Here is a 26,551-nt window from a genome sequence, read left to right on the forward strand (position 1 = left end):
GGAGACACTCGAAGTCCAGTTAACTGTTGACAAAACACCAATTCAAATCATAGCTAGCTACAGACCCCCAACCATGACTCCGGACGCCCACTCTATCTGGACTGACTTGAATCCATCAAGATTCAACCCTCTACCCTGATCATGGGTGATTTTAACTACCCCGCCATAGAGTGGAAGACCTGTTCTAGCCCAAACATGAATGCCCAGAGATTCCTTGACTTCATCAATGCCAATGCATTGGATCAGCTGGTAGACATCCCTACAAGAGGTGAAAATATCCTGGACCTGGTCCTAACCAACATGAGTAGCCACTGTAGCACCCCTACAGTGTCATCCTTCTTGGTAAGATCAGACCATAAAGCGATCACTTTTGAAGTCACCATTTCCCCTGACCCCCCATCCCCCTTGTCAGTATCAAACAAAAAAATATTTTCCAAAACTGACTATAATCTCCTCAGAGCAGGTAAAAGCACCTTCCCAGCCACTGTCCCTTCAGTTGGAACTAGCACTAATGTCCAAGCCTACACCAAAAAAGTATTTGAGCACCTACATAGCTGTATGGACTCAGCAATACTGGACAGGACCAAATCATATTCTTCAAGGAAGAGTAAACCTGTCTGGTGGACAGCAGCAATAAACAAACTGTATAATAAAAGGAAAAAATTGTTGCGCAGGACCAAGAAGAGGCAGGTGTCAAGTTGGAAGTAATCTCTCCTTTGTCTGAATGAGCAAATAAGCTCACTGGTGAAATCCTCTAATGCCATAGATATAGCCGACCTGCTGGCAGACAGGTCCAGTGAAAACTTCACCCCCCTGTCCCCCTCATCAGTAAACCAGGACATCCCCAGCACCTGTCCCCCATCCCCTCATCACCAGGGAGCAGTTCTTTAATGCCCTCTCCAAGGCAAAAAATACAGTCTCCATGGCAACCGATAACATCCCTGGCTGTATCCTACATGAACTCAGGCATGAGCTCTCAGCTCCATTAGGCACCCTATCCCACCAACGCCTGAGCACCGGCTTCATCCCAGCTGATTGGAGGGCAGCCACTGTCATCACTCTACAGAAAGGTGAAGTGTCTACTGGCCCAGGCAGTTATAGGCCCAACAGTCTAACTAGCCTGAGCTGCAAGTCCTTGGAACGCATTATCATGGACCTTATAAACAAGGACATTGCCAACCTCCAAATGCTTCACCCCACACAGTTTGGTTTTGTCAAAGGGAGATCATGCCAGGTAAAGTTGGTTGACTTCTTCGCAACAGTCACCAAAGCCATGGACGAGAGGAAGACCGTGCACACCGCCTAACTTGACCTAGCCAGAGGCTTCGACACTGTTCCCAACTCTGGCATAACAGATAAACTCTCGCAGCTAGGCATCAAAAAGAGAGTATACTAGACTGGATACTCACCAGTAGTCAACCCCAGAACTATATGTCTGGAACTCTCCCCAATGATCTTAGTGATCACCTGACCACATACATCATGAAAGACAAAATTAGTTGTGCAAGCTTGCCTATTTATAGGTCTATCAGATCCAAGAAAAACTTTGACCCAACAAAATTTCAATTAGAACTCAAATCCTGTAACTGGTCAAAACTAAGGTCCCTTCCCCTTGATGAGGCAGTGTCATTCTTTAACAATACATTCCTTACTATACTTGACTCACATGCTCCAAAACGCTCACTTAGCCAGGGTGCTAGTTGAGTTTTAATTCTAACAACAGAAACCAAATCCAAAATAACAATTAGAGATAAAGCATGGGATAAATGGCGCACTACCAAGTTACCCCTAGATCGTATCAAATTCCAACAACTAAGAAATGTGACTAAAAAAGACATCATACTAGATAAGAAAAACTACTTCTATCATCTGCAACGCAAACATCAAAATAACCCTCAAAAGTACTGGGCAGTCTTAAATAAACTTCTCCAACCAGGCAAATCCACCACTCCTACCCCAGGAACACTATCTGACAAGAGCCAAGAAGAAGTAGCAAATACATTCAATACTTTCTTCACAGAAACCATTCAGTCCTTAGCTAACCAACTTTCTCCTCCCTCCACATCAATATATACTATACCCGACTCACCACTCTCTTTTAACTTCCAGCCAGTGTCCACATCCTTTATCAGATCCCTTTTGAAAAAGCTGAAGCCAACCACCCTTTCGGCCGATCTTCTCGTGGCTGAATACCTGCAAATAGCTGCAGATGTCGTAGCCTACCCTATCTCGATCTTAATTAACAGAACCATAACCGAGGCCTCAATCCCCTCAATTTGGAAAATATCCTACGTTATACCACTCCACAAAGGAGGTTCATCCACAGAACTATCCAACTATAGACCTATAGCCATACTATCACCACTTGCCAAAATTATGGAAAAGTGCGTGCACAACCAACTAATGCTCTATCTAACCCAGAATAAACTACTTACAGACTCTCAACATGGATTCAGACCCCATCATAGTACAACCACTAACCTCCTCTCTTTTACTGAAAACATAAATCTTAACCGGAATAACAAAAAAATATCCTCTGCTCTCTTCCTGGACATATCGAAAGCCTTCGATATGGTAAACCACCAGTTACTTCTACACATTCTAAAAACCCTGCATCTAGATACTCCAGCTCTTGACTGGTTTCAAGCCTACCTCACTGGGAGACAACAAGCAGTAATGTGGCACAACAAGCTCTCCTGCATGCTACCAAACACCATAGGAGTTCCTCAAGGTTCCATATTAGGACCTCTCCTCTTTTCAGTCTTTATAAACGACCTCCAAACAGTCATCCCTGAAGCCACCTGTATTCAGTATGCAGATGACTCAACGATAATATGTTCCAATGCCTCTCTTGAAAATCTACTAACTACTACCCAACACAGTTTCACCACAGTCGAAAACTGGCTTGCCAACCATCACCTGATCTTAAATCCAAACAAAACCAAGCTACTTCTCTTCTACCCAACTAATAGATCACCTACCGAACACTTTACCATACAATCCAATAATGGGACCATTATCTCTCCTGACACCTATGCAAAGCTACTAGGAGTAAACATTGACAATAAACTCAGATTTGATATGCATATCAACCAAACCATTAAGTCAGTAAACAAGAAACTTGGGACCTTATATAGGATAAAAACCTTCCTTACTCCAACTGCCAGGGCAGCCACTGCCCGCTCACACCTTCTCTCTACCCTACTATATGCCTCTCCTGTGCTTACTAATCTTCACAAATCTGATCTGAACAAGCTCTCATCCTGCTATAATCACATTGCCAGATTCGTTACAGGCCTACCCTACAGAACGCACCACTGTATTAACCTGAAAAAACTTGGATGGATAGAATTCCCATACCTTCTTCAGCAGTACCAATTCATAGAGGCATTCAAAATCCTTAAACAACCTGAGAATACCCCAGCACTAAAAAACTTAATGACTCCCTACTCCAATCTAAGCTGCCTTCGCTCAGCAAACAGACTCCTTGTCCAAACAACTAAATCTTTCAACCTAGGCGGCAACGCTCTGTTCGCCAATACCACTGGTAAAATATGGAACTCTCTCCCCAATAACCTCATGCTTGTAACTTCACTAGTTCAATTCAAAAATAGTCTAAAACTCCATTTTAAGTCACATTGGCTATGTCCTTGCTCAAACCCAGACTAGCTCTGTGCCATAAACTAAAACCTAAACCAACTAGCTAAGGTGATAAGAACTATGTATGTTGTGATAATGAACTATGTATGTTGTCAAACTCTATGGCATTATACTGCCTATCGTCTTTGCTAATATGTTATTAATGTATATTCTAATGATTAGTAGTAAATTCAGAAGATATTGTATGGTAGTCTTGTACTAGTATGTAAATAGCCTGTGTTCTTTGTTATTGTTCATTTTATTTACTATTTTCTGTATCTAATTGACATTGTAACTCTGTTGGAGCTTTTCTCCCCGGGCCTCCGCTGAAAAAGGACATGTATCCAGTCGGACTATCCCGGTTAACAAATGTAAAATAAATAATAAATAAATAAAATGTTACCAGATGGGTAGCTAACTGACTCACTGATAGAATGCACTCAAAGTAGGGGAAGCCACCTCTGGTAGTAGACCCGTAACGAGTGGTGTACCCCCAAGGATTGGTCTTGAGGCCTTTACTGTTTGGGATATACTTTTCTGATGTGCAAGCCAAAACCAGTCTGTGGCTGACTAAGTTTGCAGATGACTGCAAGCTGGCCACTGTCTTAAATTACCCTAGTGATGTGAGCATCCTCCAAGAGGGCCTTATCCAAACTAATGACTGGTGCCAGAAGCATGGCTTCAAACTGAATGTCAAGAAATGCATCATTATCCCCTTTTGAGAAAATGGCATCCCCCACTAATTATCATATTAATAACATATTAAGCATGCAATCAGTCGTGAGGGACTTGGGCACCCAGGTTGATAGCAACCTGACTTTTGAACACCATGTTGCCTCCTTCGTACAGAAGGCTTTCTACATGGCCCATCTAATAAATAAGGGTATTTCATCCAGGAACACGGAGGTCACAACATCCCTGTACTCTTCCCTTATCTGACCCATAATCGAGTACAGTTCCCCCTTCAGTATGTATCTTGCCAAGCACATGCAGCAGCTGGAGAGACCACAGAGGTTCCTGACCAGGAAAATCCAGGGTCTTAAACGCCTATCCTATACAGATAGGCTAAAAGCCCTGTTCCTCTATTCTGTCTCGTACTGAGTGCTCAGAAGTAACCTGTGTCTGGCATGCAAGGCCATCTCAGACCCAGTCTTGATGGAGTTGCTGTATATCCGTAAGTCAAACTCCACTCATGCTACCCGAGCGCAAGACCTTAACCTGGTCAGTGACATTAATAGAACTTGTTGGCAGGGTAGATTTGTGTCCAAAAGACTTCCCCCATCTGTGGAACAGACTCCCCCTCCATGTCAAGCAGAGTACCTCTTTAGCCCTGTTTAAGAGGAACTTGGACGACTGGATGGGAAACCGAAATTACACCCCTGGGATCCCACCTGTGTCCCTGCTGGACAGGGGAAACAGGTTCTGACTTTGTGGGAACATGGGCGAAATTCTTGGCTAGGCTTATAAGGGTCTCCGCTCCAATAGCCTAGTATCATCCTATGAAACTTTGAGAGGTTGCTGCCGTACAAGGCGCCACCATCTTCACCTTTTCTGATGACGAATGTACTTCATTCAGATCACTCAAGTAAAATGACCCTCACCCATTCTTTGTGGTCTCCTAACAAGTTTCTCACTACATTTGTAGTCATTGCTAAGTAGTTCCATGCCACTCTCTCTCTCTCTCTCCATTGGGAAGTACGTGTTTAAGTGATCCTTAACACGTTTTTGTGGTCCACCTATCTTAGTCATAGCTGTTTCTGAGGCCACTGTCTGCTTCCTGTTGATATTATGATAGAGTTTTTTTTTTCTCTTTTGTAATTTGATGTAAATTCATACCCACAGACTATTTAGCTAATATATATTTTATTTAATTTGTTTTGCTGCTGTTCTACTTTTGTGAGGTTAACTAGGTGAATAGTTTTGTAATGTATTTGCCTGTTTCACACTACGTAAATAATCTTTTATGTATAACTTAATGATAGCATGTACTTTAATAGTATTTACTGTGTGCCTACATTATATGCCTGAATGTGTAGGTATATTTGTGCCTCTGTTTGTACATTTTAGAAGAAGCTGTTCTCTTTGGATTTTTATTGAAATATTGTTCTACCTGTTTTGACTCCCCATTCCCCGAAAATACAGTTATTAAAATCTAAACACAGCAAAACCTTTCTGGAACATTGCAGTTTGTTTGAGTAAATTAAGCAGCAGGCTTTTTAAATACAGTGAATCGATTATTTTTTGAGTCATTCTTCTTAACTATCCAAATTTTCGCAGAATGTCCATTTTTTGCCTCATATTTTTGGTCTGTTCTTTGTAAAATTTGTGCTTTTCAGGCAAATCATTGAGGACTAAAGTCACTAAATAATGACATGCATTTTAATTTCAGACTTTATATCTTTGAGAAAATGTATGCTAACACAAATCCTGTTATTCTAGCAACTAAGGGCATTTTTTTAGGCATTCACCCCCCCCCCCATTTTTATGCTTTGTTCAGATTTCTTGTGCTAAGAGGATGAAAGGTATGTCTTGAGTCAAAATGTTGTACTTATTTTTTGTAAAAAGTATTAGTAGCAGTATGCTGTAAACTTTGTCACTCACACTGGAATAATTTTCTTAATTTCAGATTTTTCATGCCAAGAATATTCATCAGACTTTTCAGTTAATATTTAACATTCTTGTGAATGGAGATGGAACACTGACGAGGAAGTACTCGGTCGACCTACTAGTGGATCTCCTCAAAAATCCCAAAATTACAGATTATCTTAGCAGGTGCTGTTTAAATTTACTAAATGTCAACAGCTTGACCCCTTTTAATAGATTGTTCCAATGGGCATATGAGTAGTAGACTGACACTGACTTTTTAACATTGTTTTTCTCATTTGGATGGAATGCTGTTCTGTTATATAATCTAATGACTTTTATTAAACAATTTAAAGTTCAAATTATCAAGGTTACTCTAATTTGACATAGGATTTGGAGAGAAGCTTTTATAAAATGTTTGACATTACAAACTGCATATTGATTACTAACATCTTTTTTTTTTTTCTTGTGGCAAAATTACATCTTATTGGGGTTGGAGGGGTAAGGGGAACTACATGGCATCTCAATTGACTGGACAGTTTCTGGAGGAAGGTCATTAAGAGAGCTCTGCAAGGCTGTTTAATAGCTACATATGTTTTAAATTGTATTATTTAAATTTAGTTTCTATTAGTCTTTCCAGAATTTTTGTTTTTACTGTCTTTTACAGTTTGGTAGCTAAGCTTGTGGTTATATTGGTTGTTGAAGCTTAGTTTTGTCAAGCTACAATTTGGTTATTTGCTGTTTATTTTTTGTTTTTATATCCAGTACACATTCTGTTGCATTATTTGCAAACAGAATATGCCAACAGTAATTTTTTGTGCAAGTATGTAACAGTCTGATTTGTGAAGTAGAAGGTGATTGTGTTCATGATATCACACTGTCCTTGTCTTCCTAATGTCTATTTTATGTAGCCTACGCTATAGACAGCATATGCAAGAGTTTTCCAATGTACAACAATGAAATACGGCCATGGGTAATCATTGGATCTGATGATGTCAGTCTTCACTTAATCCTTCACTGTGAGTTCGGTTCCGTATCTCAGAGCCAACTCTTCTGTTATTCCAGCTCGCACCTTCCAAAAACTCTCAAGGTTAGCTTTACCCATAATGCTCCTCAGGATTACCTCCGATCTCGTTTGTCGCTTTTAGTGCCAGATGCGTTTTTCCTGTCCGCTCTCGAGCAAACTCAAAACTGTAAGTGTTGTCTTGGAAAATCTTTTTTAGTTTCTCTTAATTTTCGTTTCACTTACCCAGCTCCTCTCCTTTCTTAACACTTTGTGTTTTCACCTAATACCATTGCTGGTATTCCCTCGTTCTTTCTTTTCTGTTTACCTTCTTTCTGTATAACCTTTCTACTTACCATGACGGTAAACCTTCTGTACCATTGTTGGTACGTTTCTTTCTACTTAACTGTATAAAAAATAAAACATTAAAATCTGTCATTCCTTTCCTTCTTCTCTGCCTGTGAAGTGTGTGTGTGTGTCTTTTGATATGGCAGAAACGGCTAAGGGTACTTCTGGCTTTGAAAGATGCCAGAAGTGTGATAGAAAATTGCCAGATTCTGATGGACACTCTCTGTGTCTATTGTTTGAACCTGGTGCACCTTCAAGAAGACTGTGCTATTTGTCATGGCTTTAGCCACCAGGTCCTTATGGAAAGAGAAAACAAGTTGATTTTAAAGGGCCTTCTTAAATCTGATTTCGAGGACATATCTGGTTTTACCAAGTCTAAAACTAACGTTAGCTCCTCCTTCTTTGTCTTCTGCCAAGCTTGAGGGATCCAAGAAGAGGAGCTGGTCGGTTCTGATAGTTTCATCTGCACCACCAACTAAAATGACCAAGACTTCTCCAGTGCCCACATTTTCTGCAGAACTGGATGGGAATTTGCTTCAATCCTTGGTACCATTGGTGGCAGTCTCTGCACCAACTGTGACACCAACTACTACTATGGAAAAAAATTACTTCAGTACCTCTTCACCCCTCGGTTCCCTCTTTTTCAGAACCAAAGGAGTTATTTTTGCCAGATATGCCCCGGATGAAATTACATCATTGGACCCCTTTGCAGACCAATCTCCAAGCCCTTTCTTGGCGAAACCCTAGTCCCTGTTGGTCTCCCTGGTCCACTCTCCCAAGAGCTTCACAGAGTCTGATGTTTTTAGGCTGGTGGATCAACCCCCAAAAGCTTCACAGAGTCCAATGTTTTTAGGGTGGTGAATCAGATTCTAGTGGCAAGAGGCTTAATTTCTTCTTCAATTCCTAGTCTCTTTGGCGGTGGAACCATAACCATCTCTTCACCTGATTTTGCTCCTTCTCTGACTCCAACTGAGCCTTCAGAGTTCTGCTCGCCGACGGTCTCCATTTTGACTCTGTCAGTACCAATCAGATCTGCATCTCCGGCACTGATAACTTCGTATCTGTCTTAACTGGAGACCTCCCGGGGTCGAAGCTTTGCTGTTTGTTCCGGGGAGCGTGGTTAGAATTCGGTGTTGTCGGAGCTGTCCATGCTCATCAGGGCTTTGGCACATGAGCTCGACTCTGGCTTCCTTGGTGCTGGGGGGGGGGATCACAGTTCCGAGGGAGTCTACCTCTGTTCTTGGCTCCTACTCCTCTACAGGGGGGAGTCTGCTTTCCAGGACATGGAGAGGGCCTTGTCCACTGTGGGCTCCCAGTCAATACCACTCATCGGCCCTACAACCCTGTCCTACTCCTCATCCAGAGCTCCCTCCAGCCTCTGCCTTGGGGCAGCGGGCACAGAAACCTCAGGATCCAAGCACATTGGTTATGTCCTGTTCAGACACCTCCGGTTATGTCCTGTTCAGACACCTCCCCAGCCAGTCCCACCGAGGAGGTGCCATTGAAGAGAAAGTGCAAGAGGAAGCCCTTGGACTCCCCTGTGGAGTTTTACACAGAAGATACTGATTTTGATGAAGGGGAAGGTTCCCCAAAGTCACACCCAGAAGATGTCTCATTTGGAGATATATTAGAGATCCTGAAGCAAAAAGGTGGCTGGATTTCACAGCAGCCTTCCTTGGAGGAATCTGTAAACCTGCAGGCTTTCCATGCCTGACTACCTCTTGGATCTCTCTGCCTGCTGACAATCTGATTAAACTGATTGCGCAGCGGGGTTGGAAGATACCTGATTCCATAGAACCAATCCCAAAGAGACCAGATTACATTTTGTCAGTTCCTGAGGCTCACCAACATTGGGCTAAAGGGATACCAGTAGATACCATGGTGGTTGCAACAGCCAGAAAAAAGGAACTTACTGATGAAACTCCAACTATCCAGCCTCCTAACAAAGAGTCTAGGATGGTAGATTCGGGAAGCGCATATATGCTTTATTGACCTTTGTGCTAAGGTCCTTGAATTTCATGGCACATTCTCTGAAACTGTAGAGACCTGATAAATGAGTTATCAGATTCTCTGATTGGAGCCATAGCTGTGGGAGTGCAGGGTAAAGTAGCTTCTCAGCTGGCAACCCTTGAATCTATATGTAATTCGTCCATGAGGCTCATTGCACATGCAGCCAAAGGGACGACTAGGTCAGAGGGTTCTGGCATAGCCATGAAGAGACATGCCTGGATGTGCTTATCTAAGTTTGTGGAGCCATTCAAGTTTTCTTTCATCAAAGTTCCTTTTCACGGAACATCCCTTTTTTTGGCCCCAAAGTTAGAGAGAACCTTGCCAGATGTGAGAAGAATGAAAAGACCCTTTCTGCTGTGGGTGTATGCTTTTCCACTCCTCAGCGGTCTTACTGTAGGAACCAGAGGAGTGGGAAACTGTTTCGAAAAGTTGGGGGATGATTATTCCTGCACCTATCTGCCTGACTAGATATAACAATGGATAATTGGGTGCAGAGAATTATAACCAGAGGTTACAGTATTCCATTTTCAAAAAATCCCAGACAACCAAAAAGAATCCCATATGTTCCACCCAGTCTCAGAGATGCAGCAGTCTTAGAAATTCAAAAACTGCTTAACAAAACAGTCATCCAAGCAGTCCTGCCAGACCAAATGGGATCCGGAGTTTACTCCAGATTCTCTTTAGTGCAAAAGAAAACCGGAGATGTTAGACCAATTTTGGATCTCAGTGTGTTAAACAAGTCAGTTCAAGAAACCAAATTCTGGATGGTTACAGTTCAGTCTGTACTTCCATTCTTAGGAAAAGTCGATTGGATGTGCTAAATAGATCTTCAGGATGTGTATTATCACATAAAATTGAACAAGCACTCCAGAAGATTCCTGCGCTTCTGGCTGGGAGCCAGTCATTATCAGTTCAGAGCCCTCCCCTTTGGTCTCACCACAGCTCCCAGGGTGTTCTCCAAATGCATGTCAGTGGTAGCACTCACTTCAGACTGCAAGGATTCTGTGTGTTTCCATACCTACATGACTAACTCATTACCATACCCACCAAGCATCTACTGTTGTGAGCAAGGAACTATGTGCTTCAAACCTGCTCCTCCCTGGGGATCACTTCAAACTACGAAAATCCCATCTAGAGCCAACACAGCAGTTAGAATTTATAGGAGTGGTATTAAACACAAGCACCGGTATTGCTTCTCTTTCCCCAGAAAGACTTCAGAGAATAAAACCGCAAGTCAGCCAGATTATTCGCAGCAAAACTGTGACTGCAAGACTTTTGTTGCAAACTCTAGGATCAGTGGCAGCCGCCATCACTTTAGTTCTCCTTGCGAGATTTCATATGCGAATCCTACAATGGCTCTTGGTGTCACAGTCATCTTTACTGAATCAGCCAATGTCCCATCAGGTATTGATCACCAATCTGTGCAAGGAAGACCCAAGTTGGTGACTTCACTCCAACGGAATTTTGTTGGGTCTACCTTTTGTTCCTCCTCAACCCCAAGCCACAGTGACCACCGACTCATCCTAGATGGGGGGGGGGGCGTTATCTGGGAAAGACAGTCCAAGGCTCTTGGTCCCAATTAGAGGCCAGTTTGCACATCATTATTCTAGAGAAGAGGACAGTGCTCTTAGTGTTGCAAGCATTCCAAGAAACCCTCCCCTTTGGACTGATTGCGATCCAAACAGTCAACATGTCAGTGGTTTCGTACACCAGCAAAAAAGGGGATCCAGATCTTACTCTCTCTGTCGAGAAGCACTCAGGGTATGGCAATGGGCAATTTCATCCGACGGCTTTCTAATTGCATAGCGTATTCCTGAGCACTGCAAAGTGATTGTGGACAAATTGAGCAGAAGCATCCCAATGCCTCTTGAGTGGTCTCTGTCCTATGGTGACTGAACGGATATTCCTTCAGTGGGGCCAGCCCTTTTGCGATCTCTTTTCATCCCCCCTGAACAACAAGTACAGCAGCTACTTTGCCCTATTCCCCCCACAGGGGGAGTCCCCGAGAGATGCTCTTTTTCACGATTGGTCCTCCGGTCTATTGTATGCCTTTCCACTGATAACTGTTATTTCCCAGTTTGTGAAGAAAGCCAGCAGGTCAAAGAACAGTAAACAAAATTGCTTGGAATGTGGCAAGCTATCAAAAATTTCATCGAAAGCAGCACGACGCAAGTACTCAAAAAGAAACTTTTATTCTGTGACATTGAAGTGCTTTTGGCCCTGAAAGATGGGACTTCATCAGAGCAATCAAAACAATCAGCACAAATGAATAAATACTTGAAATGAAAGTCATGTCAACAAAAACGTAATACATTTCTAATTAAGAACAGGAACCTCCTAATAAATATTCAGTGTAACAAAAAGTAAGTAAATAGGCAGATTATCACAACATAAAAGCCATAAATATATTTGAAAATGCATTTAAAAATGTTTATTATAAATCATGTGCTCTAGTTTTTAGGATGGGAGCAATGGAAATCTCTTCATTTAGACCAGGTGGCATGTTTGCATTCAATTTGAGTTGCCAAAAAACTTCACATCTCTTTATTTGCAGCTCCCACCAACCTCCCCTGCTGTTCTTAGATGTAATCTCCAATATACCAAACTTAAACTTACTGGACCATGTGCAACTGAAAGTGTGTTTAAAATGTGCTTTGTTAATATTACCTTTTGAAATTGCATATTGATGCTCATATACCCTCTTTCTCAATTGTCTCAGTTTTCCCTGTATAGAAACACTGACATTGATCACATACATCAGTATAAACTACTCCTTTTGTTGCACAGTTACCACTTCTTAAGTAAATAGTAAAAGGAACATTGTTCAAGTTCAGTGTTGAATTCTCTAAAATCTAGGGACATTGTTGGCAGCTTCCACATTTAGTCATTCCCTTAGAATTCAAGGTGATAAAGGGTATAAAGGTGTTCAAAGAGAAATTTGAGATTCCTCCTTGTGTAAAAGACTAATTGTGGCCATTCCCCCAAAATAGCTGACATCTCTGGGTGCGCTTTAAAAATCACCCAATCTAAAAACTAATAACGTTTTTAATTTCCTTGCATTCACAGCTATAGGGGACCACCATATTATTATTAAAATCGTTTAACTCCTTATCCCTTTGTAAATCAGGGGTCAAATCCAACGTGTTCCCCAGTAGTGGTTTATAACTTGTACCCATCCATGTGAAATTTCTGGAGTGACCTTCTGAATTAAATCAGTAGGGTACCTCCTCTCAAAAAACATCTGACCTATTTTATCATTTTCCTCTCAAGGTTTTAAATATCCGAACACATCCTAGCTGCACACACCATCTGGCCTTTCACTATATTCCTTTTAGTATGGTGTGGGTGGCAACTCTGGTAGTCCAGGTAACTATTGGAAAATGTATCTTTCCTAAACATCTTTGAACTGAAACAATCAGTACTCTTGTCTTTATATATAGCCACATCTTAATAATCAATACTGGTGTCGGAATGTAGGGGACGAGCATCATTTGGTTTGATGGTGCTCAGGAATATACTTTCTTGAGACCTCCCATGACTTTGGTAGCTGGGGACCCACAGTCAAAGATTAAGTGAAGATTAACATCATCAGATAAAGAAGTTATGTCTTACCATAACATTCCATCTGTGATGTCGATCTTCACTTATCCTTGACATTCCCACCCTCCTCCTCCCTTCCTTTTGGTTTTCTTGGTGGAACAACTCTGCCCCAATAGATTGGATTTTCTTTTTATGAATACAGATATGGTCTCTGATCTATTATTTCCTGTCTGTCACCATCTTGTGCAAACTTGATCTGAGGTGGTCCTGAGAGGAGCATTGTGGGTAAAGCTAAGCTCGAGAGTTTTGGAAGTTGCAAGCTGAAATAACGTCCAAGTTGGTTCTAAAATACAAAACCGAACCTGCAGTCAAGGAGAAGTGAAGATCGACAACACAGATGGAATGTTATTGTAAGACATAACTTTTTTTCAGACATAATAAATGACAACACAGTTCAATCCCTTAAAACCTGAAATTCTTGATTCTTCAGTCATTTCTTGAAGACAACAGCATCTTTTATTGACGCTGTTGATAATGAATGATCTTCATTAGATCACTGTTGCAGAGCCATGACTATGAGATGTATCCTGCCAAGGATCCCAAATTACCATCCAGTTTTCAAATCTTCAGGCTCTTTCATTGTGAAATGTGTGTCTGCTTTTAGCATGAAAATAAGTGTTGGTAGAAGGGGCATGTATGGAAGCACAGAATTTTCTTGTCATGTGTAAGTTTGTGCAGACTCTGTTTAGTTCAGCAGCATTAATATTGCTGGTCAACTACTTCTTTAGGCAGAAAAGTATTCCTTTTGAGGAACCTTCCTTTCTGTTTGTAAAAACCATAACAAAAAAAATCTTATGCCAGTCAGGAAAGGCACATTTTCTACAAGGGCAGACACACCAGTTGTGTTTTTTCCCCCCAAGGCGAAGAGCACAAAAGCAAGTCCTGCCAAATTTATGCATCTTTTATACCAAAATCTGTGAGGAGTAAGCTACAAGCTACACTCCTTCAAAATGTTTTGAAAAGAGTGGCTTTTATGTGTGACCATGTCATCGTCTTCCCCATTAGTGTCCTCTCCCCAGCCCTAAAGAAAAATAAGTTTTCTAAAGAGGCTAGTGACAAATCCTGGATGTTTACCTCTTTTCTGCCATCTGAGACTGATTTCTCTGATGCTTTTATAAAGCCATCAGACCATCATTCTGTTTCTCCTGGTGTCCCTGGCATGTCCCCTCTGGAAGTTACTCTGGCTTTGAGGCAGCACCCTTCCCTTCAGACAGAAAAGGGAGAACTACAATTTAACTTGTCTGAATGCGATTGAGACGTACACCAAATACTGATGAAGGAAGACCTCAATAGGACACTGAAGGGGTGCTATTACCTCAGATTCTCCTAATAAGGAAATCTGTTTTGGAGACAATGTCTCGAAAATGAAAGATTTCTTTAAGTGGATTGGAAATAAAGTATCAGATCTGAAGTTGTTAATCTTCTTTCCATTCATCAGTGATGGGTTTGGTTCAGAGACTTTGGAACTGAGTCTGCCTAATACCAAGCTCCCACCAGCCAAAAAATTCTCAAGCTAAGCTTTTACCCATAGTGCCCTTCTCCCTGTTACCTCAGATCTCATTTGTCACTTAGCCGTAATGCCGCGTCCAAGCCAAGCTATCAGCTAAGTGTATACTTTTGATATTTTTTCTGGATATTGTGTCTATCTTTGATTCCTTGTTGGTATTTTTGATATTTCTTTAACTTTGAAGCTATCTATAGACCCTTTTACCTTCTGTTTGTACCTTTTTGGTAATTTTCAGTAACATTGGTGGTACGGCATTTCTCCCTAGCCTTGTGGTATTTCTTAAATGCCATCATTGGTCGTCGTCTTCATTTTTTTTTTTCACCTATCTTTGATATATATTTAGTTTATAGTTTCCTATCTGACTGGTTGTGTGTATATTTGCTAATGATGTCTGATAAAAAGGGCACGTAGGGGTTTAAGCATTGTGCTTCTTGTAAGGGAGAACTGCCTAACATTGATTCCCATGATGACTGTGTTTATTGTCTGAAGGTGACTAATCATTCGGTGTAACCCCCTTGTGTGATTTGCCAAAGTTTTAATCAGCACACCTCGAACGAGCGCAAAAACAAACTGATTCTGAAGGGCCTGCTTAAATCGCCCGTTTCAGAGGCCCTTTCTGCGACGGAGGTCTTATCCCCTCCAACTAAAGAAACGGGAAATAAATTCTCCTCACCACTACTGAAGACACCGAGGGTAGACAAATAAACAAGGAAAAAAGACCTTAGGTGTCATTAAATATCCAAATAATTGTTATCCACAGCTTCAAGCTTCAGGCTGCATGTAGTTATTTTTTGAACAATATAGGTATATTTTTACATAGTTTTCTTTACCCATGTTATTAAACAGAGATATTTTATTAAATATAGTTTTGATTTTTTTTAGAACAAGTGTTACCAATTAAGTGGACTAAGGACATCTATTGGTTAACAGCTGATGTAAAGAGTTTGTATACAAGTATTAAACATGAATATGGACTAAGAGCATTAATAAAAACTTTAGGAGATAGTCCTTTGTCGCATTATATTGTAGAACTAGTAGAATTCTGTCTGAAAAATAATAATTTTGTATTTGTTGGACAAGTATTCCATCAGCTAAAATGTACAGCCATGGGGGCAGCTTTTGTCCCCATGTAAGCTAATATTATGATGGGTTTTTTTGAGATGGAATTCCTGTATCAAATGGAATTTTTAAAAAAATATGTGGTAAAATATTGCCGTTATATTGATTTAATCTTTATTTGTGAGGGGGTAAGAAAAAAGTTTAATTTTATGCAAAATCTACAGAAGAATGAGTTCTATTTAAAATTTGATGGTTTTCAGTTAGGTAATAAAGTGGATTTTTTGGACATTAGTCTTGAAGGAGGCAAGGACAGAAAAATGATTACTAAAGTATTTCTTAAATTTGAGGAGGGTCTACATTTTTTAGATGGACAAAAGTTTCCATCCTCCACATTTACTGAAATCTTTACCATATGGTGAACTCATGAGAGTAAAATGATTATGTAATAATACAACTGAAATTGATAAGGAACTTGAAAAGACATCACAGTTATTTATTAAAAGGGGATATAATGTTGAAGTGTTGTTTTCCCTAAATAAGGTTAGAAAAAGTGGTATATGTAAGGTTGGTAAGAACTATAATAAATATTATGATGAAAATCAGAAATTAAAACATTTAAGAAAAATTTACATGGTAATGACTTATGACTTATTGTCAGAAGAGATGAGGCAGATAATCCAATTTTATTGGACTTCTCTGTTTAAATATAGAAATTTAATTGATATTTTTGAGAAAAATGTAAATTTTTCATTTAAAAGAGGTAAAAATCTAAAAGATATGTTGGTTCATGCTAGATTTCTTATCCCAACGATTAGTTTGAATATAAATGTGAATTTAAAGGGGACTTACCCATTTGGGAGATGTATTTCATGCCAATATATAAGTAAAACATTTCAGAATATAAATGGCAGAAATTTTAGACCTACAGGGAAATTTTCATGTAATACAGAAAGAATTGTATATGCATTAAGATGTCCATGTGGAATATTTTATGTGGGGGAAAGTAAACGTGCTTTTAAGATAAGGTTGCAAGAACATGTGAGGGATATTAAAAATGAGAGAGTGGAAAGCCCGCTTGCAATGCATTTTAAAAGCCATCATAATAATAATCCAAATGGTATATTGGCTACTGTTTTAGAACACACTCCTACTGTTCAAAATGATGAAAATGTAAAAAAGAAACTTTTATATAAAGAAACAATTTTTATATTGAAATATGGTACTTTGGCCTCTGGTGGTATTAATGTAGAATGCAATTGGAAAGTTTTTTTTATAATTAATGGAGTGATTAGTTAATTGAACATTTAATTGTTTAATTGATGTGTTTTTATTGTATAAATATGTGCTATGTTGCTTTTGGTAGTATTCTCCTTTGAAGGCGTAAACCGAAGCGCTACAGACTACCTAATAAATCTGTGGTGGATCCTGTTTTTTGTCATTATATTCAATATAGAATTTCATACCAGATATTTTCCCTTGCATTAAGTTGCATGCAAAATTTCAAGTAAGTGAGATCTAGTGTTCTCAATGAAAGGAGATCTCTGATGTTTGAGAGATGGGAGGTGCACATGGAGGAGCAAATTCAAAGCCTGGCCATATATTTTGAAGTTTTTCTTGAAGTTGAATGACTTTGGGGGTTGTCTGAGAGCTGGTGGAATCTGGTTCTGGTGTCTGGCCAAATGATTTGAGTACAGGGCCTTACCATGTGTATTTAATGCCCTGTGCAGGTATACTATGAATTTATCTTTAGAGTGGATGTCTTTTGTGGGACAGTATCATATTAACAGTGGGATTAAGAATGGACAGTTGAAGGGTTTGTGTAGAATAGAGTGAGCAGTTATTTTATTGTAGCATTGGTCAATATTTATAGTTTAGTAGTATGAAGGCTTGAGAAAATAGGTCAGTGTAGAGTAGACTAGGCAGTACATCGGCAGTAGCTGTAGCCTTTCAGGCATGGAGTGGAAGATTCTGCATAGGCACACATTTTTTGATGAATTTCTTTTGGTACTGTATATGTGGAGTCAAAACCTTGTTACTGTCTAGGGTGATTTTGAAAAGTTTGGTGATAGCAGTATCTGGAGTTAAATTGTTATAAGAGTTAATGGAAAATGATTTTGTGTGGCAGGACTAGACTTTGGGAGGAAGATCATCACTTGTGTTTTTACCATGTTGCATTAGGTTACATTTCTATAACTAGGGCTTAGTTGAGAAATAAGATTCCTGAGTTTGGACTTGCAGTTCATTAATGGACTGAGCATAGCAAATAAGGGTGCAGATATCCACATACTGAAGCAGTGTCAGAGGGCTTGAGGTGGTAAGTATGCAGAATGTTTATACATGTAAAAGAGCTATGAGCTAAGTTTGGAGCCTTGACGGACTCCTTTAAGTGGTAGAAAGGAGGAGCATACTGTTTTCCATTTGATACACTGTATTCTGCCATATTCTGTGACTCTAAGAAACCATTATTGTTGCTAGAGAGGCTGAGTCCGGTAAGTTTACAGAGTAGTTTGGGATGAGGGACTGTGTCAAATGCCTTTAAGAGTTCAAGAAAGGTGGTTGTAATAAGTTTATTGTTATTACATTGTTGGTTTATGCTATTAAGGAATGAAGATAGGACCACTGTCATGCAGTGATTTGGATAAAATCCATGCTGGGTGTTGTGCAGTAGGTTTTGATTTAGGAGGTACTGTAATAGGTAAATGGCTGTATCTTATATATTTTGTAATGGAGATAATATGGCAGTTGGTCTGAAGTAGCTAAGATTGTTAGACTTGCCACTTTTATGTAGACGTAAATTGCAAGTTTGCTTCCAGATTTTGGGAACATGGGATTTGAATATGGACCTGTTGATGAGTATGGAATGGGAAACATAGCATCTGCAGCTACTTTAATATACTCAGCTAGGAGAGTATCATCTGGTTTAAGCTTAAGGAAGAGTGTTTCAATGGTGTGGTGAAGACAGTTTTTAGGGAGAATGACATAGAATCAGTGGGATGTGGGGCAGTCAAATATGGAAGTTATCTGAATTATTTCTTTGGAGGGATGTAGTTGCACTGATGAGGTGAATGTTGAAGGAGCAGGCCATGTTATAGTCCAAGCTGCGTGAGGGCTGAGGGTTGTGTTAGGATGATTTACTGGGGTTGAGGAGATTAATTGTATACTAGAAGATCATTTAGTGTTTTTTTTTAATCATTTATGTTAAGATTTTTTTTTTTTTTACTTAACTGGATTTTTGACTGGGTTACATTGAGTTCTGTTGATTTAGAAGGCCAGAGGTGTCAAATTCCAATGCCACTGCTATCAATCTCTTAGCTGTTTTGTTGCCTTCGTTAACCAAGATAATGGATTAACTTTAGCACATTTTTTTCTTAGTGTGGTTTGGCTGTTTAAAATATTCAAATGGAATTAAAGGTTTTACTGCTGTGTCAAAGATGAGATGGTTTAATGGATGCCAGTTAATTTACTTAAGTGGAGTTTTGAAGGCATTGCTGTTAAAATTAGCTTAGTTATGGACTGCATTGGGAGTAGAGGGGATTTTATTATAAATGCTAATAACATAAATTGGGTGGTGGTCACTAAGGTTATCAGGCTGAATGCCAGATTGATTTTTTTTAGGATGGATGGCAAGGACCAGGTCTAGAGATGAAGAATTTGACATTTTGTTAAACTGAGTGTGGGACATAAGTGAGTTGTGTAAAGGTTAAGGGAGTGAATGGCAGATATTTTATTTGTAGTAGCTGACTTAATATTTACATCACCCGGTATATTTTCTAGACTGGTGTGTGTTGATAGCCAAAAGAGGATGTCTTTGACTCTGGTGGGATTGTTTTTGGTGGGGGTATAGATGGCTTATGAGACAGATTTATTTTGGTTTAGTTGGATTATGGTAATCAGTAGTTCTGCATTATTGCAGCCAGGAATGTCATTCAGTGAGGATAAAAATGTCAAGGGTGAGTTGTGCCATCCAGGAATGGTGCTTGGTTATTTTCTTGCAGCGACTTTGAATACTTAAGTGAAAGATTTTTAGATTGGGGTTAGATGCATGAGGTTGTGTGGTATTGTTTGTAGGAGCTGGGCTGGAGGTGCAGGTTGTGGAAGAGGTGGAAGGGCCAGGGTTTGGATGTCTTCAGATCACTGAAGTTTTGAGCAAAGTAAGGTGGTGATTAGATATGGAGGGCTAGATTTCCTGTAGATAGATAGTAGGTATAGATAATTTCATTTTAGCTCAAGTGAGAGACCTGATTTTAAGAAGATGTGAAGTAGAAGTAAAGACAAAGTTCAGGAGCTTTTTGATGACAAAGAAAATAAAGAACCTCAGGCCCATCCATGATATTTCTAACCTCAGTGCCTTTTGTTTACAAAGGAATGTTTTTTTTGAATTGTCATGATACAGTGCGGCTTCACTGTTTGTCAATTGGTACTGCATGTATTCTTTGGACCTAAAAGATGCCCATCTGCAATTTAAAATTCACAGAAAATTCCAGTGGTTTCCAAGTCAAGGCCAATCATTACCAGCATGTGTCCACAATGGCAACCCAGTCCAAGATGAAGGGATCTAAGGTGTTTCTATATTTGGGCAACTGCTCCTTGCCAGGCCTTTAAAGACACTTTTAATTCAGTAGAGGGAACACCTTCTTAAGCTGTTAACTTCTAACTCACAAAGTCCATTCTTCTTGTGTAGATTTTGCAAACCATATTTTGACTGGCTTTTCTTCTTAAAGACAGATTATTTCTAAAAATAATTGGTTCTCATTTTCAATGTCCCTGTTATTCTCTGCTGAAGCTTTTTTCAAAGCACTAGCTCTGATCAGTAGGGTCAGTTTTCATGGTCCTCCATGCCAGAATGTGCATGAGAATGTTCTCTTAATAGTTTTATAAATCTGATTGTTTTCACATTTCCAAGATCTATTGATCTTTCTCAAACTGTTGGTTGAACAGGCAACATTTTTCAGCTGCTGGCAATAACTATAGATATTTCCATCTGGATTTGGGGCAGTTCATTTGGCAAATGGATCAAGGAACATTCCCAGTAAACTGTTCTATATATTCGTACACTAGAAATGATAGCTGTATTCCTATCCTGTCTGGCATTCCAGGCCATTCTGTCTCCGGTAGCAATTTAGGTAGACTATAAAACAGCTTTATTTATTTATGTATTTACAATCTGATCAGTTCAGTTCAACAGACAGAGATCCCACCCCCATGTCAGGGGCGGAACACAGTATCTAGATCTTATTTTGTGAGCATGAGGACTGCAGTCAAAATGCCTGCAGCATCATCCCTGTTGGTTACTGAAAATGGTGCTTTCTTACTGACATTTCAGTATGGAAAGTGAATAACTTCCATTTTCATTTGCAGGACTTAAGAAGGAAGCCGTTGGCACTTTGATCAAATCCTTCCCACGTGATACTGAATTCTTCCATTTCTAAGAAGGTAGACTAACTGTTAGCATTCATCAAGCGTAGCCGGTGTAAAGGATAAAGCCCTGACTGCTCCAGGTGACTTAAGTTTGACAGCTTTGATACTGGCAGAGAGAATGAGTGGGCCCATTGTGGTGTGGAGTAAACCTGCATACACTGTAACCCCTCCTTGGATGAGGGGCAGCCTGGGGCATGTGTTGGCTCAACATGCCGCTAATAGGTGGTAACCTTCATAGCGAATGTGTATGGAAGTGTGAACTTGCAAGGGGACGGCATTTTGGGACTTTTCATCCATGTGTTTCACTTGTTCTTCTGTTCAGGATGTGGGATTTAGAAATATCCGAATACTCTCATTACTGTCATGCTAACAGCAGAAGGCATCCTCATGAATTCCTGAAAGAGCCAAACTTTCCTCATCCCCAGACAGCTTTTTTTTCTTGTATGGAATATCTGGAGTGGAAAAATGAATTGACACTGTGTGATCAAAGGGAGTTTTCATGGTCAGCAGGTATGTTAAGATGGCAAAAATTACTTAGAAACAAAACTGATAGCATTCAGACTTGCATCTTCATATGACACTTTAAAAGCAGGCTACATCATCAACACTATAGAAACTTCAAAATATACCTGACGGGCATACTTCAAGGAAAACTGCTGTTCATCAGTGTTCATCACTGCTACAGTAACCTAAGCTATATGAGTTGTATCCTGCTAAGACTATAACAGCTGACCAACATCCAAAGCTTTCAGAGCATCTTTTACACAGCCAAACCAGTCAGCTCTGGATTACTTGACTAACAGTAAGGTTTGAGTGCAAGACCTTCAAAGTTTTATGAATCCTAAATTTTAGGATTGATGGTTGATTAATGCTGTTATATTACTGGACAGATAAGTTCCCTATGGGGGAGGTGGGGAAGGATTCTACTTTACTTTTTACACAGAAAACTTAAATTTTTCTGTAAAACTTTAAGCTAGGAAAAGTGGTTTTTAATGATGGTCATGTGACTTTTGAACACTTTTAAATGGGAATGTTACTTTTGTGGTAAAGTTGTTAAACTAAGCTTTACACTATTTTTCTGTTTTAAAAGTTGTATAATTTTGCTTTTGGGGCTGGGGTTAATATTTAAGTGCTTTTTACTATGCTTTAATGGAGGAGAGTTACACTTTTGCAACTTACCTGTTTTACTGAGTATTGCTGCCAGGCTTTCCCAGGATTCAGGCATCTTGGTTCTACCTTTTCCAGCCACAAAAAAGAAAATTGTTAAACGGCATTTGCCGCCACAGCAGGTTGTTAAAGTGCCTCAGGTGCAGGTGAGTGATTCTGCCACGGTCAAAGCTGGATCCTTGGACCATACCATGGACCTGGTGGTTAGACACATCCTTTACAGCTATTGGAGTGCCCTTAGAGGGCAAGGGAAAAAACACTTGTTGGTCCTGGGAAGAGTGGCAGAGAATGCTACTCTGCCTAGCCATAAAGTTGTGCCCATCCCCTAGGGAGGTTTTGGGAGTGTTTCATCAGAAATTCCTTTCAAAAAGAAATTTCTCTGTTATCCTGGTAATTTATTTGGCTTGCTTCAGGGTTTAGTGCAGGCTCTTGACCCTTCCTTTATGGCTGTTTCTTACAAAGGAAAAAAGGATCCTTCATTTTCTGAAGGGATTCACAAGAGTTTGAACTACAAAATGATTCTCAAGGCACAGATTGTGTTGTTTTCACAGAATTCAGATTCTGAGGAGAGTGTGGCTTTGGCAAGCAATTTTGAAGGTTTCTCTTTCTGTGAAACTGTTGCCAGAATTAATTGGTTGTTTCATTGGGAAAACAGTGACGTTTCTCAGTTCCTCATGAAGAATTATAATTTCTCACAACTGGGATTTCCTGAACCTAGTGTTATTTCTGCTGTTCTGTCTGCTTTGCAGGTTTTTTTTTTGTCCTAGCCTACAATTTCCCTGACAGTCAGCCTGATGCCCTCCCCCCTTCAGTTCAGGTAAAAAAAAAAAAAAAAAAAGACAGCCCACATATAAAACTGCTTCAAAGTGTTTATCTCATGCTGTTACTTTTTTTTATATCCACCACATCAAAACAGTTCCAGATGATTCCAGGCTTACTTTAAGTCCACGAATGGTTTCGGCTGGAGAATGATGCTCTGAAAGCTTTGAAGTCTGGCAGGCTGTTACATCCTTAGCAGGATAAAACCCATATAGCTTAGGCTACTGCAGCACTGATCATTTGAATAATTACTGATCTGAAGTAGTTAACTTCATTTGATCAGCAACCTGTGGGTTACGGATCCGATACGGATCCGAGCCGGAAGCATACCAAGCTAAAGATCCGAGCTGCAAGCTCCTCCCCCTTACCCATACTACTCTGCAACCTCCTTCCAATCCCCAGATCTCGTTTACCGCGGCTTTGCCAAGCACGGGATTTTTCAAGCTCCAGGTGAGTGTAGCTAGTTCTTATATTTTTCTACAAATATTTGGGTAGTATAATTGTTAGCTGTGTGTGTGTAGTATTTTTCTATATTTTTAAATATTAGTTCTCTTCTTAACTAATCTATCCCCCTCTTATCCTTGGTAATCTCTATCCCCTAGTAGGTCCCTCTTTTCCCTTTAGGTGTGTGTGTGGGTATGGCTGAAAGCCAGAAAAAAAGAAGTTATGTACTCACCATAACATTTCATCTGATTAAGTAACTTCATTTGTCAGCAACTTGTGGGTTACGGATCCGATACGGATCCGATCCAGCAGCATACCAAGCTAAAGATCTGAGCTCCAAGCTCCTCCCCCTTACTGCCCTGCAACCTCCTTCCAATCCTCAGATTGCGTTTGCCACCTGCACAAAATAACAAAACAAACTAGCAACCTGAGAAACCTGACTCTGAGACTAAACAAAACTCGAGCATCCAAACCTCGAGTTCATTTAAATAAAGATTCAGGTTAGGGGGAAGGAGGGAGGGGTGGTTGCTGACAAATGAAGTTACCTACTCAGATGGAACGTTATGGTGAGTACATAACTTCTTTATCTGAAGTAGTTAACCTCATTTGATCAGCAACCTGTGGGACAGAGTCCCCAGCTACCCGAAATCTTGGGAGGCCCTCTAGGAAGAATATTCCGGAGCACTGCAGAGCCAAAAGCAGCCCTTCCTCTAGACACCAAATCTAGTTTATAATGAGAAATAAAGGTGTGAGAGGACGCCCAGGTAGCCTCTGAACAAATGTCATCCAGGGAAACTCTAGACCAGAACGCAGCATTGGTTCTGGCAAGCCAGATTCTCTATATGCTAAGAGGATACAACTCGAAATCCACCTGGCAAGAGTCACTTTAGAAATTGGTTTCCCTAGAAAAGATTTTGCAAAGGAGACGAAAAGTTGGTCAGATCTACGAAAGACAGCCATCCTGTGCAAATAAAAACATAACTGTCTGTGAGTCCAGTAAATTAAGTTTATACTCCCCTTTGTTCTGGTAATTGGGGGGGGGGGAGACGGCAAATTAATGGATTGATTAATGTTAGTCTCAGAAGCAACTTTGGGAAGAAAGGAGAGGATTAATCCTGAGAGATACCCTGTCCTTGTGAAATACAAGGTATGGAAGTTTGATAGAAAGAGCCTGAAGCTCCGACACTCTCCTGGCTGAGGTAATGGCTACCAAAAAGGCCATCTTCCATGACAAGAACTTCAGATCAACGGAAGCTGCAGGTTCAAATGGAGACGCGACTAACGCCTGAAGAACCAAGGTCAGATCCCACGATGGGATGAATTTCTAATAGGAGGTCTCAAGAGAAAGGTACCTTTTAGAAAGGCCTTACAAATTCTGGTAGCAGCGAGAGAACCAAAGTTGTCCCCCATATGGAAATGGGAAATAGCAGCCAGCTGAACCTTTACAGTAGATGAACTGGCCCCCTGCTGAAAAATATGAGAAGAATTCTAGAACCGCTGGAATAGGAGCGGTAAAGGGATCCAAGTTCTTACGTGAAGCCCAAATGGAAAAACGTTTCCATTTACTATTGTAAATCTTCCTGGTAGAGGGTTCATGTGCTGCCACCAGAATGGACTTAACTAGGGAAGAGATACCGGGAGTCCTGGCAAATAAGGGAACTGGATCAGCCAAGCTGAGAGCTTGAGCTGGTCCAGGTTCGGAGGGGGCCATTCCCGAGGGGTGAGAGATCAAATCTGGAATGGGATCTAAGATCCAGAGAGTAGCTATGAGATGAGGCCAGAATGGGGCTATGAGGATAATCTTGCTCCCCAACCGACGAGCTTTCTGCAAAAATTTTGTCATCAGCGGAAGTAATGGATATGCATAAAGAAGACCGGGTGGCCAAGCATGGACTAGAGCGTCTCTGGGGGCTTCCCTTAAAGGAGGAATTAGAGCGAAAAACTCGCTGCACTTCGCGTTGAAAGGCAATGCGAAGAGATCGCCGCAAGGCTGACCCCACTTGAGGAAGATCTGTTCCGCTACATAAGAATTCCGAGACCACTCGTAAGGAGAGAGGATAGTTCTGCTCAATTTGTCCGCCAGAATGTTGGACCGACCCGGAATGTGCATTGCTAACAGGAAGCGGTTGGTGGAGATCGCACATTCCCAAACTCTCATGGCTTCTCGGCAAAGAGGGTAAGACCTGGTTCCCCCCTGTTTGTTGATATACCAGACCACTGACATATTGTCTGAATGGATCGCAATAGTCCCCGGAGGAAGGAAGACATGAAGGGCCTGCAACGCTAAAAGGACTGCTCTCATCTCCAGTACATTTATATGCAGAATGGTCTCCGTCTGAGTCCACGTGCCTTGGACAGTCCTGACCGCACAATGCCCTCCCACCCTAGGCGGGAGGCATCCATGGTCACTGTTGCCTAGGGTAGGGGCATAACAAAAGGTCGTCCTTCCCGAAGGGCTCAGGATTGGAGCCACCACATGTGGGAGTTCTTGCAAACCCTGCTGTGGGGAATCAGTAAGTCTAGCGGATGGTGTAGAATGGACCACTGGACTTGCAAAGTCCACTGTAGAACCCTCATGTGCAGACGAGCGTAAGGGATCAAATAGATTGCTGCCGCCATGGACCCTAAAGCTCTCAGGACTAACTCTGCTAGGGGAGCTGGAGTCTGAAGAAGAGCTAGTGCATGCAGGGTCATGCTGTGAAGTCTGTCTGGCGTTAGGAAAGCCTTGGCCTGAAGGGAATCTATCCTGGCCCCTAAAAAGTCTATAACCTGAACAGGTTGGAGGAACGACTTCTTGACATTTATAGTGATCCCCAACTGGGATGATAAACTGAGGGAGAATTCCCTGGCTAGAGAGAGTCGATGCCTGGTGGGGGTGGTGAGGAGCCAGTCTAGGTACGGGAAGACCTGTATGCCCTGGAGCCTCAGGTAGGCCGCTACAACTGCCATGACCT

General features: G+C 40.8%; 1 protein-coding gene across 2 annotated transcripts in view; it reads left to right on the forward strand.

Moving 5' to 3' along the window:
* Nucleotides 1-26,551, forward strand: part of CIP2A (cellular inhibitor of PP2A) — a 2,713,480-nt gene that overhangs the window by 704,674 nt on the left and 1,982,255 nt on the right. For both annotated transcript variants that reach the window (XM_044071100.1, XM_044071101.1), the window contains one exon: nt 6,266-6,411. In XM_044071100.1, coding sequence (XP_043927035.1) covers nt 6,266-6,411 — 146 coding nt within the window. The remainder of the gene's footprint in view (nt 1-6,265; nt 6,412-26,551) is intronic.

The sequence above is a fragment of the Protopterus annectens genome, chromosome 5.part0, assembly GCF_019279795.1.
Source record: "Protopterus annectens isolate FY-2018-M chromosome 5.part0, PAN1.0, whole genome shotgun sequence".
NCBI classification, from domain to species: domain Eukaryota; kingdom Metazoa; phylum Chordata; order Ceratodontiformes; family Protopteridae; genus Protopterus; species Protopterus annectens.